This window comes from Oreochromis niloticus, linkage group LG18 (genome assembly GCF_001858045.2).
Source record: "Oreochromis niloticus isolate F11D_XX linkage group LG18, O_niloticus_UMD_NMBU, whole genome shotgun sequence".
Taxonomy (NCBI): Eukaryota; Metazoa; Chordata; class Actinopteri; order Cichliformes; family Cichlidae; genus Oreochromis; species Oreochromis niloticus.
In genome coordinates, this window is record NC_031982.2 from 2,234,457 (window position 1) to 2,251,725 (window position 17,269).

The window sequence follows — 17,269 nt, forward strand, 5'->3', positions numbered from 1 at the left end:
CCACCTATAGGACAAGGGCTCACTGACTCACTGGTTTTATGAGTATAAAAAGGATGTGAATCATATACTGTGGCCTTCTCAGTCACCAGTATAACACAAATAAACAGCTTTAGGAGACTTTGGACTGGCATGAAAGGCAGTGCTATCCAACAACATAATCAAAGCACCAATGAGGAGATATCAGGAACAACTGTACTGCCCGAAGAGGTCCAAAGACTTTGATGGCATGCATTAGACAAACACCTTGCTAAAAAAAAAAAAAAAAAAAAAAAAAAAAAAAAAAAAACTAAAACAAAACACCTTTTTCCTTAACCTCTGACATGTCTATATTGTTAAATTTCAGAACAAGTACAAAGTCATACTATCTGCTGTCAATCTCCATTGATCATTTTCACTTAATTTGACTTTGTGTGTCCAGCGAATCCAGAAGACAAGTGTCCATCCCAGCATCCACCTATTATTATAGACAGACAGTTCAGATGGGATAAACTTCAACTTTACCAAGAGAAAAATCAATGAAAAATGAACTGTGCTCGCGTATTGAGTAAGCAGTCAACTGCAGAATATTTTCATTCGCTGAACTTCGCACAAACGAGCATCCGACGTCTTCATATCACAGCAGCATTTCCTCAAAGCTACAGAACCCTGGTAAGCTAGATGTATAGCAGAGCAGGGGGAGGGGTAAGACAGGCGCGTTACATGTCAACTAGAGTGCTGCACACAACATAGTGTGCGTGAGATGTAGAATAAAGGTCACACCCCAGCACTCTGCCAGAGCTTTGACCTTGAGCTGCTGACGAAGGCACGCGTGCATGTGTGCGTGCATGTGTAATAACCATGCTTAGTGAACAGATGGAGCTTAGAGTACCAGACATGCAGTCATCATGACTGACTGACCAGCTTGGTGTGTGTGTCTGTGTGTGTGGCTCTTTCTAACAAGTGCATCATGAGGCGCACAGAAACCTTGCTTCCCGGGCCACATGCACACGCTACTCTAACTCCTCTAGTTAGGCTATCCTATTTCTCAAGGCACATTCACTATTCCGTTCCAGACCACCGTTGGTGTGTGTGTAATGACGGGGGCTGCTGGGCCTGCAGCTAGAGCCAGAATGGCAGAACGGCACATGCAGTGCGTGCCCCAGCAAGGAGCAAGGCTCACCAGTCAACCTGGCATGTAGGTCAGGAGTGCTGGATAAATTAAGTGTGACGGCTGAAATGTCAACCACTGAACACAGCGATGCAGGCTTGGAGGTGGGGAGGTGGTGAGGCGTGGGGGTGGAAGAGAAAATGGGGACTGGATCTTTGGGTGTGTATGTCCACAGGGCTGCTATTGTGTGTGAATGGGTCAGTGGAGAAAGGGGGCTTTGAGCAACAAAACAAGCTAATGGAAGGAGAGGACATGTGACGCAGGCGGCAATGGTGCCGTGCACTCAAACACACAAACGTGCTGGTCGCCACTGAGAATGTCTTCCCACCATCCCTGTCCTCTGGACTCCCTTTACTTGAGATTTTCTCTCAGTTTTTCACTTCTTTCCTCTTAATGTTTTTTTCTCACTCCAAATCACTTAATCACACCCCATCCTCACGGTCTCCCTCTTGTCCAAACTGTCTCTCTGCACATCTGGCTACACAACATTAACTTAATGATGGCACCCCTGAAAAGGAGAGGACAAATAGTAAGACAGACAGGGAGAGCGGAAAGAGAGGAGACTGGGAGGAGAGAGACAGGAAGGGAGGTTTCCTCTACAGAGGAGGGGGATAGTGGGAGCAAGGGGGAGGAGAAATTATGCTAGTGGCGCCTCTGTGCATGTATGTGCACGCGTGTCGCAGGATATGCAGCTCACAGGAAATAAGCGGCTGCAAAAATCCATCCCCCCTCCCCCCACCACACACACGGAAATACAACCACCGTGCACAAGGCCCGCAGCAGAACACACAAAAGGAAAAAAAGAAAAAAACGTGAACAAACATACACAAAACCCCAGTGAGCCAGTGCCCAATGCACCGCTGTGTTCTCAAATGTCATGTACAGACACACACTCACTCCTGCACACACACACACACACTTCCCTTACACTCCAAATACACACATTCCCCCACCCACATGAAAAATAAACATTCACATAAAATACACCCACACATGAAAACAAATGCACATAGTCTTGATCTCACTCACACATACTCAGCCTTGCTACCACATCAAAGTGTCTGTTTGACGGAGACTCACCTGTATGTGAGGCACTTTCTGTGGGGTAAGAGGGGGTGAGGAGAGTGGGTGGGAGGCAGAAGGTGGAGGTGCCCACGGGTGGGAGGCCTGGTTGGGGGGAGGGGCGTGCTCTGCAAGTGATGAGGGTGTGAGGGCAGGTGTGTGTGCTGCGTCTGAGGGCTCTGAGTGGGTGGCCCAAGGCCCTGGTTTGGAGCCGGGATTCCATGTTGACCAACAGGCGGTCCCTGGAAACTCATGGGTGCCGGCTGCATATGCTGCCCACTTCGAGAGGCCTGCTGCTGGGTCTGGAGTAAACGCTGGTCTCCGCCCTGGCTTGCGGGGGCTTCGTGCCCTGGATAAAGTGACAGGACAAAAAAGGAAAAAAAAAAAAAAAAAAAAAGAATCAATCATCATTGTCGTGTCACCCTTGTCAACTATTTAGATGGAATCAAGGCAGTATTCCTTGTTCCCCTGTGTTTGATAATGAAATTCATCTGACCACTGCCGCCCCCGCCCAAAACAGGTGTAGACATACTCTTACTTTTCCATATTTTGATCATTTCTCTTAGACAAAGTCACATTTCAAGTATCATGGCATCAAACCATGTGTCTTATCCTAAGTATCTCTTTAAGCTTCACTCAGTATTTAGCCACTACATCCATGATAGAGATGGCTTTAGTTTCTAGTTTTCTGTCCTTTTGTAAATTGAAGAAACTGATCTTGATCGCCAATAAAGGATCAAAGTGAAGCCCATGAACAGAACACTGCTTACCCTGCTGCTGCTGGAGCTGAGGCCTGTTTGGTCCCATTTGTGCGCCACGCTGTGGCCCCATACCGGGATACATCTGCCCTGCACTGGGGGCCATGCTATGGGGTTGCTGGTGTTGGGAGTGTGGGGCTTGTGGAGTCCTCTGTGGATGGGCCATAGCACTGGGTGGAGAATGCATTGCTGTGTATCCTGCAACCTCTGGGGGCCCAGCTAGCCCTGTGCTAGGAGGTCTGCCCTGTTGGGCGGGAGGAGGGGTCGGGGCTCCCAAAACCCGCATTGGGGACATGGATGAAGGAGAGGAGTAAGTTCCCTGAGCTGGGGGGGCAAGATGGGACTGGGCTTGGTTTTGGGGTTGGGGCATATTCTGCGGGTGGTTTAGGGGGTGCATAGGCTGGCTCTGCTGCCCTGCCTGCTGCTGCTGCTGCATCGGGGCAGAATGAGTCTGATGGGCTTGGTGTGGTGGTCCAGGGGGGTATCGTTGTCCCTGCTGCCCTGCTGCCGGGCCTGTTCCCTGGTTAAACCTCTGGGCAAGCTGCCCTGATCCCATGGGCTGGCTGGCATTAGCGCTGACATTAGTATTAGGACCCTGGCCCATCCCAGGTCCTATGGCACCATACTGGGGCTGATAGCCAGAGTACTGAGTACCCCCGAACCCTCCCATGCCCTGTTGGTGGTGGGGGTGTGGCGGCTGTCTGGATGGGGAGTGTGGATATCGGGATGTGTGTCCCATATTGGGATAGCCTTGGGATTGTGCCTGAGGCTGAGGGTGTCTCATCTGGTTACCCCCGATTCCAACATGTCCCAAGTAGTGAGATGGGTCCTGAGCAGGAGGGGGTGCCATGCTCTGTGGAGGGTAGTGTTGATTCATGCGGGCTGCATTAGATGTGGGTGGACCTTGAATCCCACCATAATTGCCTTGAGATATTTGGTAGCCTCCCATCTGGTTGGGAGTAGCCCCTGGTTGTGCTGGAGCCTGTGGATAAGCTGGTCTGGTCTGCTGCTGCTGGCCCCAAACTCCCCCACCTCCTCCTCCTCCAGTATCACCCTGGTACCCATGGTGGGGGTTGCTAGCGTTAGCTGGGTTACTGTGGTAGTGGGAGGTCATGCCATTCATAGCCGTGTTCACATTTGGGGGACCCTGGCTGGGGCCATTCTGAGCCATCATTCGTCCTCCAGGGGTGCCGGCTTGATCATAGCCTGTATACGGGCCATGGTCGTACATTTGCCCCAATTTAGGCTGTGCTGGGGTAGGCCCACTGCCATGCATCATCCCCTGGTGGTATCCCCTGCTTCCCTGGTGTTCATGGTTCAGAGTGGAATTTGTCTGCTGGGCAAGAGGAGCAGACTGGCCTGGGACTGACTGCTGAGGAAAGCAGTCTCCTAAACCATCTAATCCATCTGAGAACAGCCCTGGGTCGTCCCCGAATAAGCTCAACATCCCAGGGTCCGCCATGGCTGGATGGAGGCCCCACAGATGGAGGGGACTGGATGGAGGGAGATTTGTTGTGCAGTGAGAAGCTAATCAGATAGCTGCTAATTTGAAGCTTTCCACCATGGTCCTCATGAAGGTTTCTGGTGAGACAGGAAGAGAAAAAGAAACAGTGGAATTAATGCACGTATTCAGAGAAGGGCAGAGAGCTCCTGGATGCTTCACTATAAAAATAATTTACTTTAACAGTCCACCGATGAACTGTCACATGCTGCCTTTGTTAATTCATATAGAACTAGTCTTCAATAGTTCTGTACGTTTACATAGTAAATCCACAGCCATCTAACTTAATCTACTCATGTAGTGTGATACTATTGACAGGTATAAGACTCCATATGCCAGTAACAATATAATATACCAGTTTTTCATATTAACTTTATATTCAGCAAGTTGTTTTATCATTTCCTGATGAATATGAGCAAATGACTTCATCTACAATTACTCAGTCGTCCTCACTCTTATTTTCAATGATTAGTCACTGCTAAAAAGCTAGTCTGAGGGCAGGGGGATGTTGTGAGAGTCCCCAGCATCCTTCAGCAGCTCACCTAGAGAGCATCTTATCTGGTTTGCTCCAACTAGAATATATTAGGCTGCAGCTGGTCAAGGAGTCCTTGTTCTGCTCTGCTCCAGGGCAGCTCTAAGCAGAACCTACAGCGGGTGGAGAGCAGAACAAGGAGTACAGCTGTCAGCTGCAGTCCAACACATGGACGTGGAGACTCACTGGAAAAGCAGCTGATTTACAGGCTAGTTACACTACAGTAACTTTTGCTGATGGACATGAAACAACATAATCATATCATGAACCTTGTGAGTACTGATGGTGCTGATCACCTGTACAAAGGGACAACACAGTTTAGTTTAAGCTAGCAGCTAGTGCTGGGCGATATAACGATATATATCGTGTGGACGATAGAAAAGTGTCTATCGTGCTATTTGTCTTCTATCGTTTCTAACCCTAATTTTATAAATTATTACATAAAATATATCATTAACCCTTTACAACCGGTCAGAGCAGGCACACTCCGTTTTGCCTAACTATTTTTAAATCCCTGTAGAACTGGAACCTTAAGGTAGCGCAATAATTTTTTTTGCATATGAAACCGTAGGAGTTGTACTTACATCTTATTCCATTAGCTTGCCCTAGGTCACGGTTTCCTTCCACATATAGCTTTGCAAAAATTGCATAAAAAGCACTTCCAGCAACAAAAACATAATATTCCAGACTTGCAGCAACAAAAACATAATATTCCAGAAACAGGCTTTGCCGATCCGATCAGCTGTTCATAACACTTCCTACTTGGAATATAAGTCAGCGCGAACTATCGCATGTCCGCCATTACCTGTCCAAAACCGGAAGTGACGTCATTTTCGCGCAAAATGTAGTTTTTTACCTTCAAAGCCTATGTTGGTGTTTTTAAAGGTCATGTTTGACTTTATGCTTTTCTGTATCGTTTCTGGGATGCTTAGAAGTCAAATTACACTGTTGGAAATAGTTTATTTTGATGCACATGCCGTTTTTTGCAAATTTGCATTATAATATTTATTTTCATTTTTCTTGTAGTATATAAAAATTAGTGTATCTCAAAAATAAAACTATGAAGACACTCAAAATAAATTTCTCGTGGTTGGAAACCATTTTGTGCAACTTTTTTGTATTTACAGTTTTGAGGGATAAGCCTCTTAAATTTCTCTAACTAGAAATGTATGTTAAAAAAACCAATAACGATTTTCAATTTTTTTGTAGTTTATTGCACTTTTTTGCAATTTATGTAGTTACTATGGACTTAATGCATACATATTATTAAAATTTGGGCTATAACGGTTGTATTGATGTATAGCAACTTGAAATGCTCCCACAAATGGCACTACAGAATGTAAAATGTAAAGATAAGCTCTGGCTCTATTTTCTCTTGCATAAAGTTAAAAGTATAAAAAAAAATTTCGCAAAGAAACTCCATCTTGTGGTTTTGCGACATGGTGCTGCTTTACGTGCACCCGGATTTGCGACATGCTTTACATGCTCAAAACAAAGACTGCACCCTCTCCACTCGCTGTTTACAGACTGCATACTTTCCAGATGACCACAGGTCAGGTGGTATATCGTGATATATATCGTTATCGTGATATAAAATAATTCATATCGTGATAAATATTTTTTCCATATCGCCCAGCACTACTAGCAGCTAAGATGTATTGATCAGCAACGGGTAATCAGATGAGCATGAAAACCCTTTTCTTCTCCGTGGTTGATATTGTATAAAAGTTAGACATTTCTTGTAGGGACATTTTCTACAAAGGTAGCTTTTTGAATTCAGGAGTAAAACCCAAGAACACAATTTATTTTGATTTTTTTCCCCATTCTTAGAAACCCCACTGAAAGAAACACTGAATGAGAATTAGTTATCAAAGTTTGTTTAACAGAAAATGCTTTTCTTCTCCATGCAGAACTGAACTGCCGTCTTTATTAACTACGGTATGATGACCTCATTCGTAAAGATTTTAGTTTATCCGTTGAGGTAAAACACAAAGATGTTAAAAATTATATTTTAAAAAGGCAACCACTGAATAAAACTTTTCTATATCACCCCACCCCCAAGAGACCCTCCCCCACCTCCATTTTTACTAAACAAAGAACTTCTTTCTTTTCCAACACACATTTGGAGTCATTGAGAGTGTGTGTGTGTGTGTGTGTGTGTGTGTGTGTGTGTGTGTGTGTGTGTTAGAACAAAGGACCCAGCAGATGCAGCTCTGTTTGAACAGCAGCAGCTGCCATCCAGCCAGCCAGAAAACAGCAAGCCAACAGGCCACAGAACCTGCCCATACACCAGTCAGTCAGTGGTTAGCTTTTCAGTCAGCAACTCATTCAGCTGGCTAACTAACCAGTCAGTTCTGGCAGATGTTTGAAGGTACGGGAATTAGCCACCTGCTACCTGTGGGCTTCCCTTTCCCTCTGTATAAAAATCTAAATTAAAATGCGTACGGGAAACTTACTGCTAAGAACTCAGCATTATTTGTGTGATAAAATTAGGCATCCGAGAAGCTTAGAGGCCAATCTAACAAGCCAGTGAGTGTGAGTGAGAGGATGGAGGTAGGTGGATCTGAGCATGCTTGAAGTGTGTGTGTGTGTGTGTGTGTGTGTGTGTGTGTGTGTGTGTAGTGGAGATGGAGAGGAGTGGGGGAGGTTTGGTTGTTGCTTCTATGCGCTGCAAAAACCAACAGCCAAGTCAACTTATACCGCTACAGAGTTCCCCCCCCCTCCCCCAAACTCCTTCGCCCCATTTCTATCCTCCTCCACTCCTCCCTCCCACATATTGGTTCATTATAGAGCTCGGCAGGTATCGGGGATAAAACGTGTCATTATTTCCACTCACGCAAAGTAGCTCACAAGCATTAGCAAGTTTTCCTTCTTAATAAATATTCGGCATTGTAAAACTCCTCGTGCCCACACAAATAATCAAATTAGGCAACTGATATTCCAAATCGTCAGATTTAGTGAAGCACCTCTCACTGCGGGCTAACTAGGTCTGAGTATACAGCCTGCTGAGGTCTATCACAGCATGGGGTACATCCTGGACTGGCTCACGTGCCTATCACAGAGCTGGGCCTACATTTGGTGCAGTCTGCATGGCAGAGAAGCAGCACTTCTGCTACTGTTTTGTCAAAAATATGACCACACTTCACATAAAGCCTGCTGCTTCCTGTCACCAGGCAGATGTTTTCTCTTCAGCTTTACTCGAGAGGATAAAACTGTTAGAACTGATTGGTCCAACATCCTTTCACTGCTTCCACCATCTGCTATTGCCAGAAACTCTGAATGCTGTAAAAACTACCATGTTCTACTCAGTTAAAACACAGAAGTCAAAGTGATACTTTTAAACTAATCCAAGACTTTTTTGTTTGAAAAGTCTCAAGAATCTAAAAGTTAACGTTTGAGACTAACGAGCACAAGTTATTTGTAACCAGATGTGATTCCTCAAAGTCTCTTTGCATACTGTTTAATGTGTACTTTTTGGGTGACAATACCCTTATAAACTAAAGCCATTCACTAAGTAACATGACATTAGCATGACACAGCACTACAGTGAAAAAGCTCTCCTTAAAGCTGTTGGGCCTTTCTGTTGCAAATCTCCAAGATGCCGCTGGGAGCATCCACTCTTGTTGTGTAAATAGCATTAACGAGTCCTTTCCTCCATACCTATGAGCCATAAACAAGCTGCCTGTACGAACACAGAGCTTATTACGACATGGCCACCAAAATGCAAAGGTATCCAAGGCTTAAACTAGTGGTAGTTTCGTCAACAATAGTTTAACTTTATTTTCAGAACATTTTCACTACTTGACCAGGAGCCATTTCTGACAAAGTGCCAGTTGCCAGTGACAAAAATACTATTTCTGTACCGTAAAGCAGGAAATCTGTTAGTCTTGGTCAGTTTTTTTTTTGGTATTAAGTGACTGGATTGCAGGGAGGAGAGCTGCTAACACCTGAATGGCTTTACAGACAGTAACACGTTTGTTTACAATCCGAATCTCCTTCTCCTCTGAAATTATATCTCTATATTTCTATCAAAATAAAATAAGTAGTTAATGTAGTTATCTCCCAGCACTTGCACATATAAGCTCATCTGTCTCAAGCACAGTTAACTTTTCATGCAGTGTTAATGTAATGTGTTTTTTTTCCCTGTGTTCCGGAAAACTAGTTTAATCATCAATTAAAAATCACTAATTGGTCATTTAGACTTCTGAACATGTGAATTTAATTTAGAAGGATAACAATTCATCTGAATTAATTATTTCACTTTTCTGCCAGTAACACAACTTATTCTGCCACACCTGGATGGAGTCTCCAAATATCTGCACATTATCCTAATGGCAAAGCTGTTACAGCATGTGACTTACACAGTGTTAGTCAGAGGGAACAGGAATGAAAATAAATTTGACATGCATGTGTTGAGACAGGGCCTCCGGATTACAAACAAGAACTTGAAAACTTTATTCTAAATACACCCAGCAAACTACATCAGCTAGGGTACACAGGTTATCAGTATCATATACTGGACAGGACCAATGATAAATGGAAAATTCACTGACCTTGGCCTATAAAGGAGATCTGATACTGTTTGTGTCAAGCTGACAGCGCTTTTCTCGCAGAATTTGCTAATTTTGCACAAAACTCAGACACCCCCCTCGCCCTTTTTTAAGATCTCTGGTTGAGATGTGTTTCCATAAAGAAGTAGAAACACCTATAAAAGCTTTTCACTCGGTCACTTGATCAGCTATATTTTTGCTAGCTCCAGTAGGGCATACTATAAACAGTAAACATGGGCATGCCTGCTGGTGCACACTGAAGTTCAGCAGGTTCAAACTTCAAACTCAATAACCAGAGAGGGAACGCACATTTTTATGTCCACTTTTGTTCTTGAACCGTTAGCTATGCATGATACACAGGTCAAAATGATCCTTATTCATTTCATATTTGGGAAGCAACCTCTACAGCTTCGTACACTTCATGTCAATATCTGATTGGCTGCCCCTCTTAACCCATGAGTTTAAGAGGGGCAGGGCTGTGTGTGCCTAAGAAGACCAAATTAGGATATATCCTCTGATTAGAGCAGTGTGAATCATAAGCATCTGACGCACTGGGATTAATTGTACATAGATTAAACTCCTTTGAAATATCGGCCGTGTTTAAAATAAGCCTCCACCAATGTAATACTATGATAGAAAACAAGGAAAAGACATTATGCCATGTCTCCCATAGAAAGACCAAATCTTGCTCTCTTTAAAATACTTCATCTACAGTTATTTTTTATTAAAAACAACAACAACAACAACAACAAAAAAAACCCCAAATATTTGGCAGCTCTACTTCCGTTCACTAGTTGCTTTTGTATAAGTCATTCAAACATTGCATGACAGCTAAGGCCAATGTGCTGCATGCTCTTAAAGCAGCACATCAACTGTTGCATTAGAAGAAGAAAAAAAAAAATATTGTGTTCAGCTACTAGTTTACCAAGAATACAGCAGCTCGGAAACGCTGTGCATTTCAGTCACTACAGGAAGGAAAAAAAAAAGTTTCTACATGTGTCTGTGTCTCAGGTGAGAGTAATTGAGTGTAATGTCACATCCTTTGCAGCAAGCTAGTGTGAGGGTAACTGATTTCCTGTCACACACACTCTACATAAGAGTGAATCCCACATTACTAAATAAATGTAGCTATATAAGCACTTACTTGAGCCGTCTGTGTGTGTGTGTGAGAGAACAGTGCAGTTGCACACGTGTGTGTGTCTCGAGGCTCCTTTGCTCCACTCATCCTCCTCATTTCTTGTCTGGCATTTAGAACTTAGCCTCCCACAAGATAACACTCGTCTGCAACGAGTGGATGGAGCAGGATACACTTCATCTCCTCGCTCTTTATTTCATCCTCCATCTCTCTAGCGTATCTGTTTATCCCTCTGTGAAACCTGCTTCAGTCATGGAAAAGAAACTCCTTGTTCTCTTGATTTCAACTTTCTGTACCACTTTCTTTGCCGTTTTAGCCCAAGCTTGAGTTCTTAAAGAGATCACACAGTGACATACATATATGAAAACACGTGCACAGTTTGGCCCAGCTGTCATTGCACAGGGAATTAGGTGAGCGACCAGTGTGCCACTTTAAATGCCAAATCTCATCAAAGGATGAGGCTTTTAGGCCCCTGTGCTGCTCCTGTCGTAACACACTTATGCTGAGGAGCCAAGAAGAAATTCAGACATATCCATACTGAACACCACAGATGTATCTGTTTAAAAAACAACAACAAAAACCCCATAAACACAAACAAACAAGGTGTCATCTGAGCCAACTGAATACATACCAAGTGCACATACCAGTCAATGTTTAGCATGAAGTAGCAAACACTTTGTTCCTTCCCAGCTATGCAAATCAGTATCTTGGCATGTGATGAGCCTTCATGCTTGACCCTCAACAGCTGACATTTTATTTTCTCACTAGTATCCTTAGCAGCTCACATACAACAACATAGACCTCCCATTTTTATGATGCAGGGCAAGCTGTTAATAAGTAGTCTGTGTGCTATCGGCAGTACGGTAGGCACTTCGACCTCCTATCCAACAAATTTACTCAGCCATCCAGTGACATAAAGAAAGAAAGTAGGTACTAACACAGCCGAAAGCTCGTGCTCACTTAATGTGGCTTCACACGACCACACTGATGGTTATCAGCATTTTCAGAGGTGACAGTCAATGTAGGTTTTAACAACAGGGGTCAGTTTGGAGGCAGATGATTCAGAAAAACAAAACTTCAGTATTAGCAAAAAAAACATTAGTCCAAAAACATTGAGTAGATGCTCCAGTGGTGATGAACAAGGTAAATATCCTTTTTAGTTGCTGTCGTGATATTAAATGTCCGTGTCAGTAACAGATTTCATGGGGAAAAAAAAGAAGACAAGAAAGTAATCCACTTTCGTGTCAGAAGACACTGCAAGAACCTACAATATCAATCGTCATATCTGTGTAAAGTCAAGGAGAGAAAAAGAGTATAAATTTTTTATAATTACATTACAAGAATAATATAATTACAAAACATACTGAGCAGAAAGGGGCAAGTGAAACTAGTGGGGAAATCCATTTTGAGCCGCTTAAATATGTTATTTTAGCTCCAGTCTATCACTAATTGGTCATATATAGACTTGGAGGGTGTGCTGGCATAACAGCATCAAAACTGGATAAACTCGACCGCGTTTGGATAAATGTCAAATCTACAAAATGACATACAATGCTGAAGGAGACGTAAAAGAGCACAACAAAATGTGCTATCAGCCGATATGTGCCTGGCTGATTACCACTATCACAAGATTAACTGATGTTTACCTGTATCTATCTGTAAATATATTTATAATTTTATATATTGGCTAAAGTTTGATTAATTTCACCATACTGACAGTTACAATGGACAATTACAAAATCAACAAATCTAACAGTCATCATTAAAACAATTCATTGTCAAATATGAGAACTTGTGTGAAAAATGATCAACGGCACACACAAATGCTGAGTTTTAGCACATTAATAGTAATTTTTGTGCAGTGCAAAGAAAGCACTGGAGGTAGCTAAGACAGGGTCAGGATGGGAGAGAAAGGGCCTTTCCTTTGCATTTCTTTGTGTTGCAACTCCAAGCAAACCATGTCCCAAAATAAAACCTAAGATACTGTATCAAGACACTGACCTTGAAGCAGCAGACACCCTCCAGTTTACACACAGCTAGAAGCAATATGAAAGGGGTTTGGTTCAGGCACTGTCAGAGGAGTGCACGGGCCTGTGAGGCAAATAATGCAATTACCAGCTCCAACTCACCTGAAAACACTACTGAAAGGCTCGTGTACATATAGTTTTGACCAACTATACATGCACGAGTTTCAGCCAACTTGATAAATACACATGCAATCACCAGCCAGGCTCAGGAATCCACACTGACTGTGCAGCTCTGTCAAACCACAATTATTGAGGCCACCGGTTCAGCCAAGCCGAAACCGCAGAATATCACTGCCAAGTTAGTGCAACTGAATGGCCTTCTCTGGCTGCCGGAGGCATTACACAGCCTTTCACTGTAATGCATTAGAGATGGGCTTTCATTTAACAAAAATCCCAAACAGGAACTCTAAGAAAACACTGGCAGCCAGGCCCAATCAGAAATGCCCACTTTATTTTTACAATTTCTGTGTATTGAGCATTTTAAACACATCATAAACCTGTTGGCCATTTAACAAAACACAGCATGACAAGTCTCCAAGTTTTGAGTGCAGACAACCCCCTACACCAGGTGATCTAACTGATATGTTCTTCCCGTCAGCGCGAAGGCATGTTTGGGAGTGACGTCACCAGGTGTAAACTGGGCTGGAATGAAAACCCGCAGGCGCCAGGCACACCTCACCTTTTTCCTGCTCTGTAAGCATTTCTGAACGCCTATCAAAGTTGTCATTTTTAAACACTCCAGAGTAAATCTCGAGATCTCGACAATTTGCATGGGGCTGTCACCTTCTCGAGCCACCAAATTAGATCTGAGGCCTCATTTTAGTGGTTTCCTCTACTCTTTTTCCTCTCTACTATTATAGACACTTGCTGGTTTTTATTTGTTAACATCTATTACTATCACCACACTTGACCAAAATGACTGCAAATCACTTGGTGCATGCAGCGTCAGCCTGCAGTGAAGGAGGGGTGTGAGGGAGGGAGATTAGCCAACAGCGGCTCAATACAGTTCTGTCTGTGCTGTCGACAGTTTGGCAGCTAAACTGTCTGTAGCCTCCAGGCTTTACTACAGGAAATCTCTGCCATGTCAACAACACCATGTTTCCTCTGAGGCACAGACAGGTACAGACAAATAAAACCAAGCCAAAGAGCAAACTACACCAGTGCCTTAGCAGGCGCAACTTCACTAAACACCTCCGGGGGGGAAATAAATGATTTATTTTTTTTTGTTTTTTTTTTTGTTTGTTTTTTTTAAAGCAAATGATCTCCCTCTTCCTCTGCAGGACACGTGTGCACCCACCCACCTCCCATTACCACCAGGATCTAAGCCACTATAATTTATACCTTTGTTCCCAAATGGAGGACAGCGTGCAAGAGCTGGCTAGCTGTGTGTGTAATTACGCTCAAGTGAGGGGATGCATGGCCGTGTGTTTGGGGCTGGGATTTGAGGCCCGGAAGGAAGGAAGAAAGAAGAGCAGGTGGGGGTTGACGGGGTGGCGGTGAGGGGGGCCAAGAGAGCAAGGCGAAAAGAGAAAGAAGCAGTGAAGCTAAAGAAAATCTGGTTATTTTACGCACGGCTGCTTTGTTAATGGACACTGTGTGTGTTGGTTTGCGTTTGTGTGTGTGTGAGAGACTGGAGAAGGGAGTGGGTGGTGGCGGTGGGTCAGCAGGAAAGGGCTGTGTTTATCCAATCTGTTCCCTGCCTTTACCATGTGGTAGGAAAAACCACTGGCTGGCTCTCAGTCTGATCCCAGAAGACAGAGGCCGAGAGACAGACACAGGAGAGGGAGGGAGAGAAAGAAGTAGGCCACAGGGGGTAGCCAAGGAACCTGCTAAGAGAGAAAGAGTGCATGTCTCTGTGCTCACTGAGCTAAAGAACCTGTTGTGTGGTTTGTGAAGCTGCATGCTCTCTGAAAATCACTGGTTTAAGCAAGCCTATTAAAAAAGTGACACATATATGCCCAGAAATATTGGCCAAATAGTTTAAAGATTCTAGTGGGTTTAGTAGGTTTTCTACCCCTCGGGCCTAAACAGGATTTTTGTGTTCTTTAAACCAAAGCTAGAACTGAAGCTTCAAAATTTTTCAAGACACTAATCTGTTGCCAATACCAGGGTTTCTGCCAGCACATTACAAGGGTGGTGACCCATCACACTGATGGTCAGTTCAAAAGGTCCAACCATTGATTTAGGTAACATATCTTACAGGGTTCTCCCGATTTGAGAATTAAATGATCAATAGCTAGGTTAACATTTATGACAAATGTTTAATATTGCAAAGTTGCTGAAACGAGAACTCTACCGACCTCTTTAAACGCCTTACAACGTGTCGTTACGTGTCATGAAAATCAACCACTAGTAACAGCTGAAGGGTGGAGACGAAGCCGGTACAGTTGTTTGCTGGCGCCACAACAAGTAAGTATCTAACCCTACAACCCTTACATATTGCCCTTAAGCCCCTTTTAATGCCTTAAAAGGGATTAACAAGACATTTTTTTAGTTAAAAACAGGACTGAAGAAGCAGGCAAATCCTATGACTCAGTGCCGGTTTACCTGTTCAGCTTATATCCATCCATTTGTGCTCACTGATTCAGCGAGGCTCAATCATTCATTGGTGTATGTAAATGAGGTTAAGTATGATTTGTTCTCCATCTGTTACATGCATTACTTTCTCTTCATGCTGGAGCTAGGAAATAAACTTGACAGTGTGTCGTCCCATCTCCCTCCTCTCTGTTCTCGTGCACAGCGCTACACACAAGCTGTTCTGTCTGTGTCACTGCGGAATTAGCGATTAGCATTATCTCAGCTGATAGTGAGATAATACTCCATTACATGAGTACAAAACACTGTTTACAACAAGTATCAGTCATTGGTAATTATATGTTAACATTTTTTCTGAACAGAAACTGGCATTCCTAAATTCTGTAGATTCTAGTCATCAAAACTCAACAGCAGAGTGAAGCAAATCAAAACCAAATGTCAAATGTAGGATGTCAAACTAGCTTGTTTTGAAGCTAGACTGATTCTCAGTCTTCTTTTCTACACTTTGTGTCACTTACTACAAACAGAAAAACACAAGCAAGAACAAAAGTTTAGGCAAAGACTTGACTCTTTTTCAACAGACTGCTGAGAAACGCTTCCTAAGAACCAGAATGTTTCATTTGTGCTTAGCTGACAGGTCTGCTCCACTCATCTACTTACAAGGTCACTGGATATATATGGTTGTAGAATGCATTTAGAATCTGTGGAAAGAGCTTATGCAAATCAAGAAAGACTTGACATATGCTGGTTTAAATTGTGATAGGCCCTCATAGGCAATAAGGTCATTGGAGTATCTTTTTTCCTATAAAGCAAATGTCTCAAATTTATAAATTAAGCCAGAGGGATGCATCTTTAAAAGATCTCTGCAGCTCCTGAAAGTACTCTACAGCCTATCCTCTGCAGTACTAAAACTCTAGGGATGAATGAGTTTCCAAAACTTCTGCCATAGACTGGGACCAGATTAAGTGTCTTATCTGACCTTAATGCATACAGTAGGCTGAACTAATATTTGACTTGTAGCATCTGACCCACATTGAGTTCAGAACAGGAGGTAGGTCACAATGCCCAGTCAGACAACATGTACCGACGCCTTCGGGATGAGCGCTATAGTTAATGCTGGTATTTCCCCTACCACCCCTCAGAGTCTGTAGCTGTAGACATTCAGAGCTGAAGGAGACAGGCGTCCCCTGTGCCTAAAACAAACCCCTTCATTAATATGAATATTCCAGTGTTGTTTGAATCTTGATCAGAAAGTCAGAGCAGCAGGCATAAGCCCATATGAAGTTCAGAGATCAAACGGCTGCAGGTGAGGGGGAAATTGTAGCTTGGTAATGCAAATGACTTATCATAGTGTTACACTGCCACTATTACAGGCTTTGGGGAAAACCCTGCAAGTGTTCAAAAGCAGCAGTCTTTTCAAAAACTACAGGATTTGTCAGTAGCAGGGAGTCTGATCAGCTTGCTGAAAGAAAACCACCAGTGGTTTTGGGGCTGTTGAGAGATTTGTCATACCTGTTCAGACAAAAAAAAAAACAAACAAAAAAAAAAACAAAAAACGAAGCTTTGGAAATACTTCTGAGCAACAAGAACATCACAGACAGTACTTTCCTGACTCTCGGTCTAGATTTTCATTTTTGTAGAAAACATGAATATGACACAGGCTTCCAAAGAAAGGCTTTAATGGTGAATTCCCCATCAAAGTCAAAATGCTTAGATATCCCTTTATGCAAGAGCAAACAGGAAGGCTCACACACTGATGATAAACAGGCTCTCCAGAATGCAACCCCCACTGCTGCTCAGTCAGTCACTGCTATCGACATGTCCTTTTCGACCAATGGGACAGCCAGGTCTGAACCGAATCCCCTGAGCCTGGATAGCTACCCTTCTTGCCCCGCCTGCCCACGTGCTAAGACCTCCAGAGTCCTTCTAAAAACGCGAGGAAACATCGTCCAATGCGCTCACTTTCTCCAGAGCTGGCGAGCTCCATGGGATCACGGTGCTTTTGTTATAGGTTTAAATCTC

At 43.5% G+C, this 17,269-nt stretch overlaps 1 protein-coding gene across 1 annotated transcript in view; it reads right to left on the reverse strand.

Annotated features, from left to right (window-relative positions):
• chd7 (chromodomain helicase DNA binding protein 7) overlaps positions 1-4,429 on the reverse strand; it is a 55,166-nt gene extending 50,737 nt beyond the window's left edge. Inside the window, exons 1-3 of the mRNA XM_019347382.1 lie at positions 2,980-4,429; positions 2,490-2,558; positions 2,228-2,409 (exon numbers count right to left, since the gene is read on the reverse strand). Coding sequence (XP_019202927.1) covers positions 2,228-2,409; positions 2,490-2,558; positions 2,980-4,429 — 1,701 coding nt within the window. The remainder of the gene's footprint in view (positions 1-2,227; positions 2,410-2,489; positions 2,559-2,979) is intronic.
• Between the last annotated feature and the right edge of the window lie 12,840 nt (positions 4,430-17,269).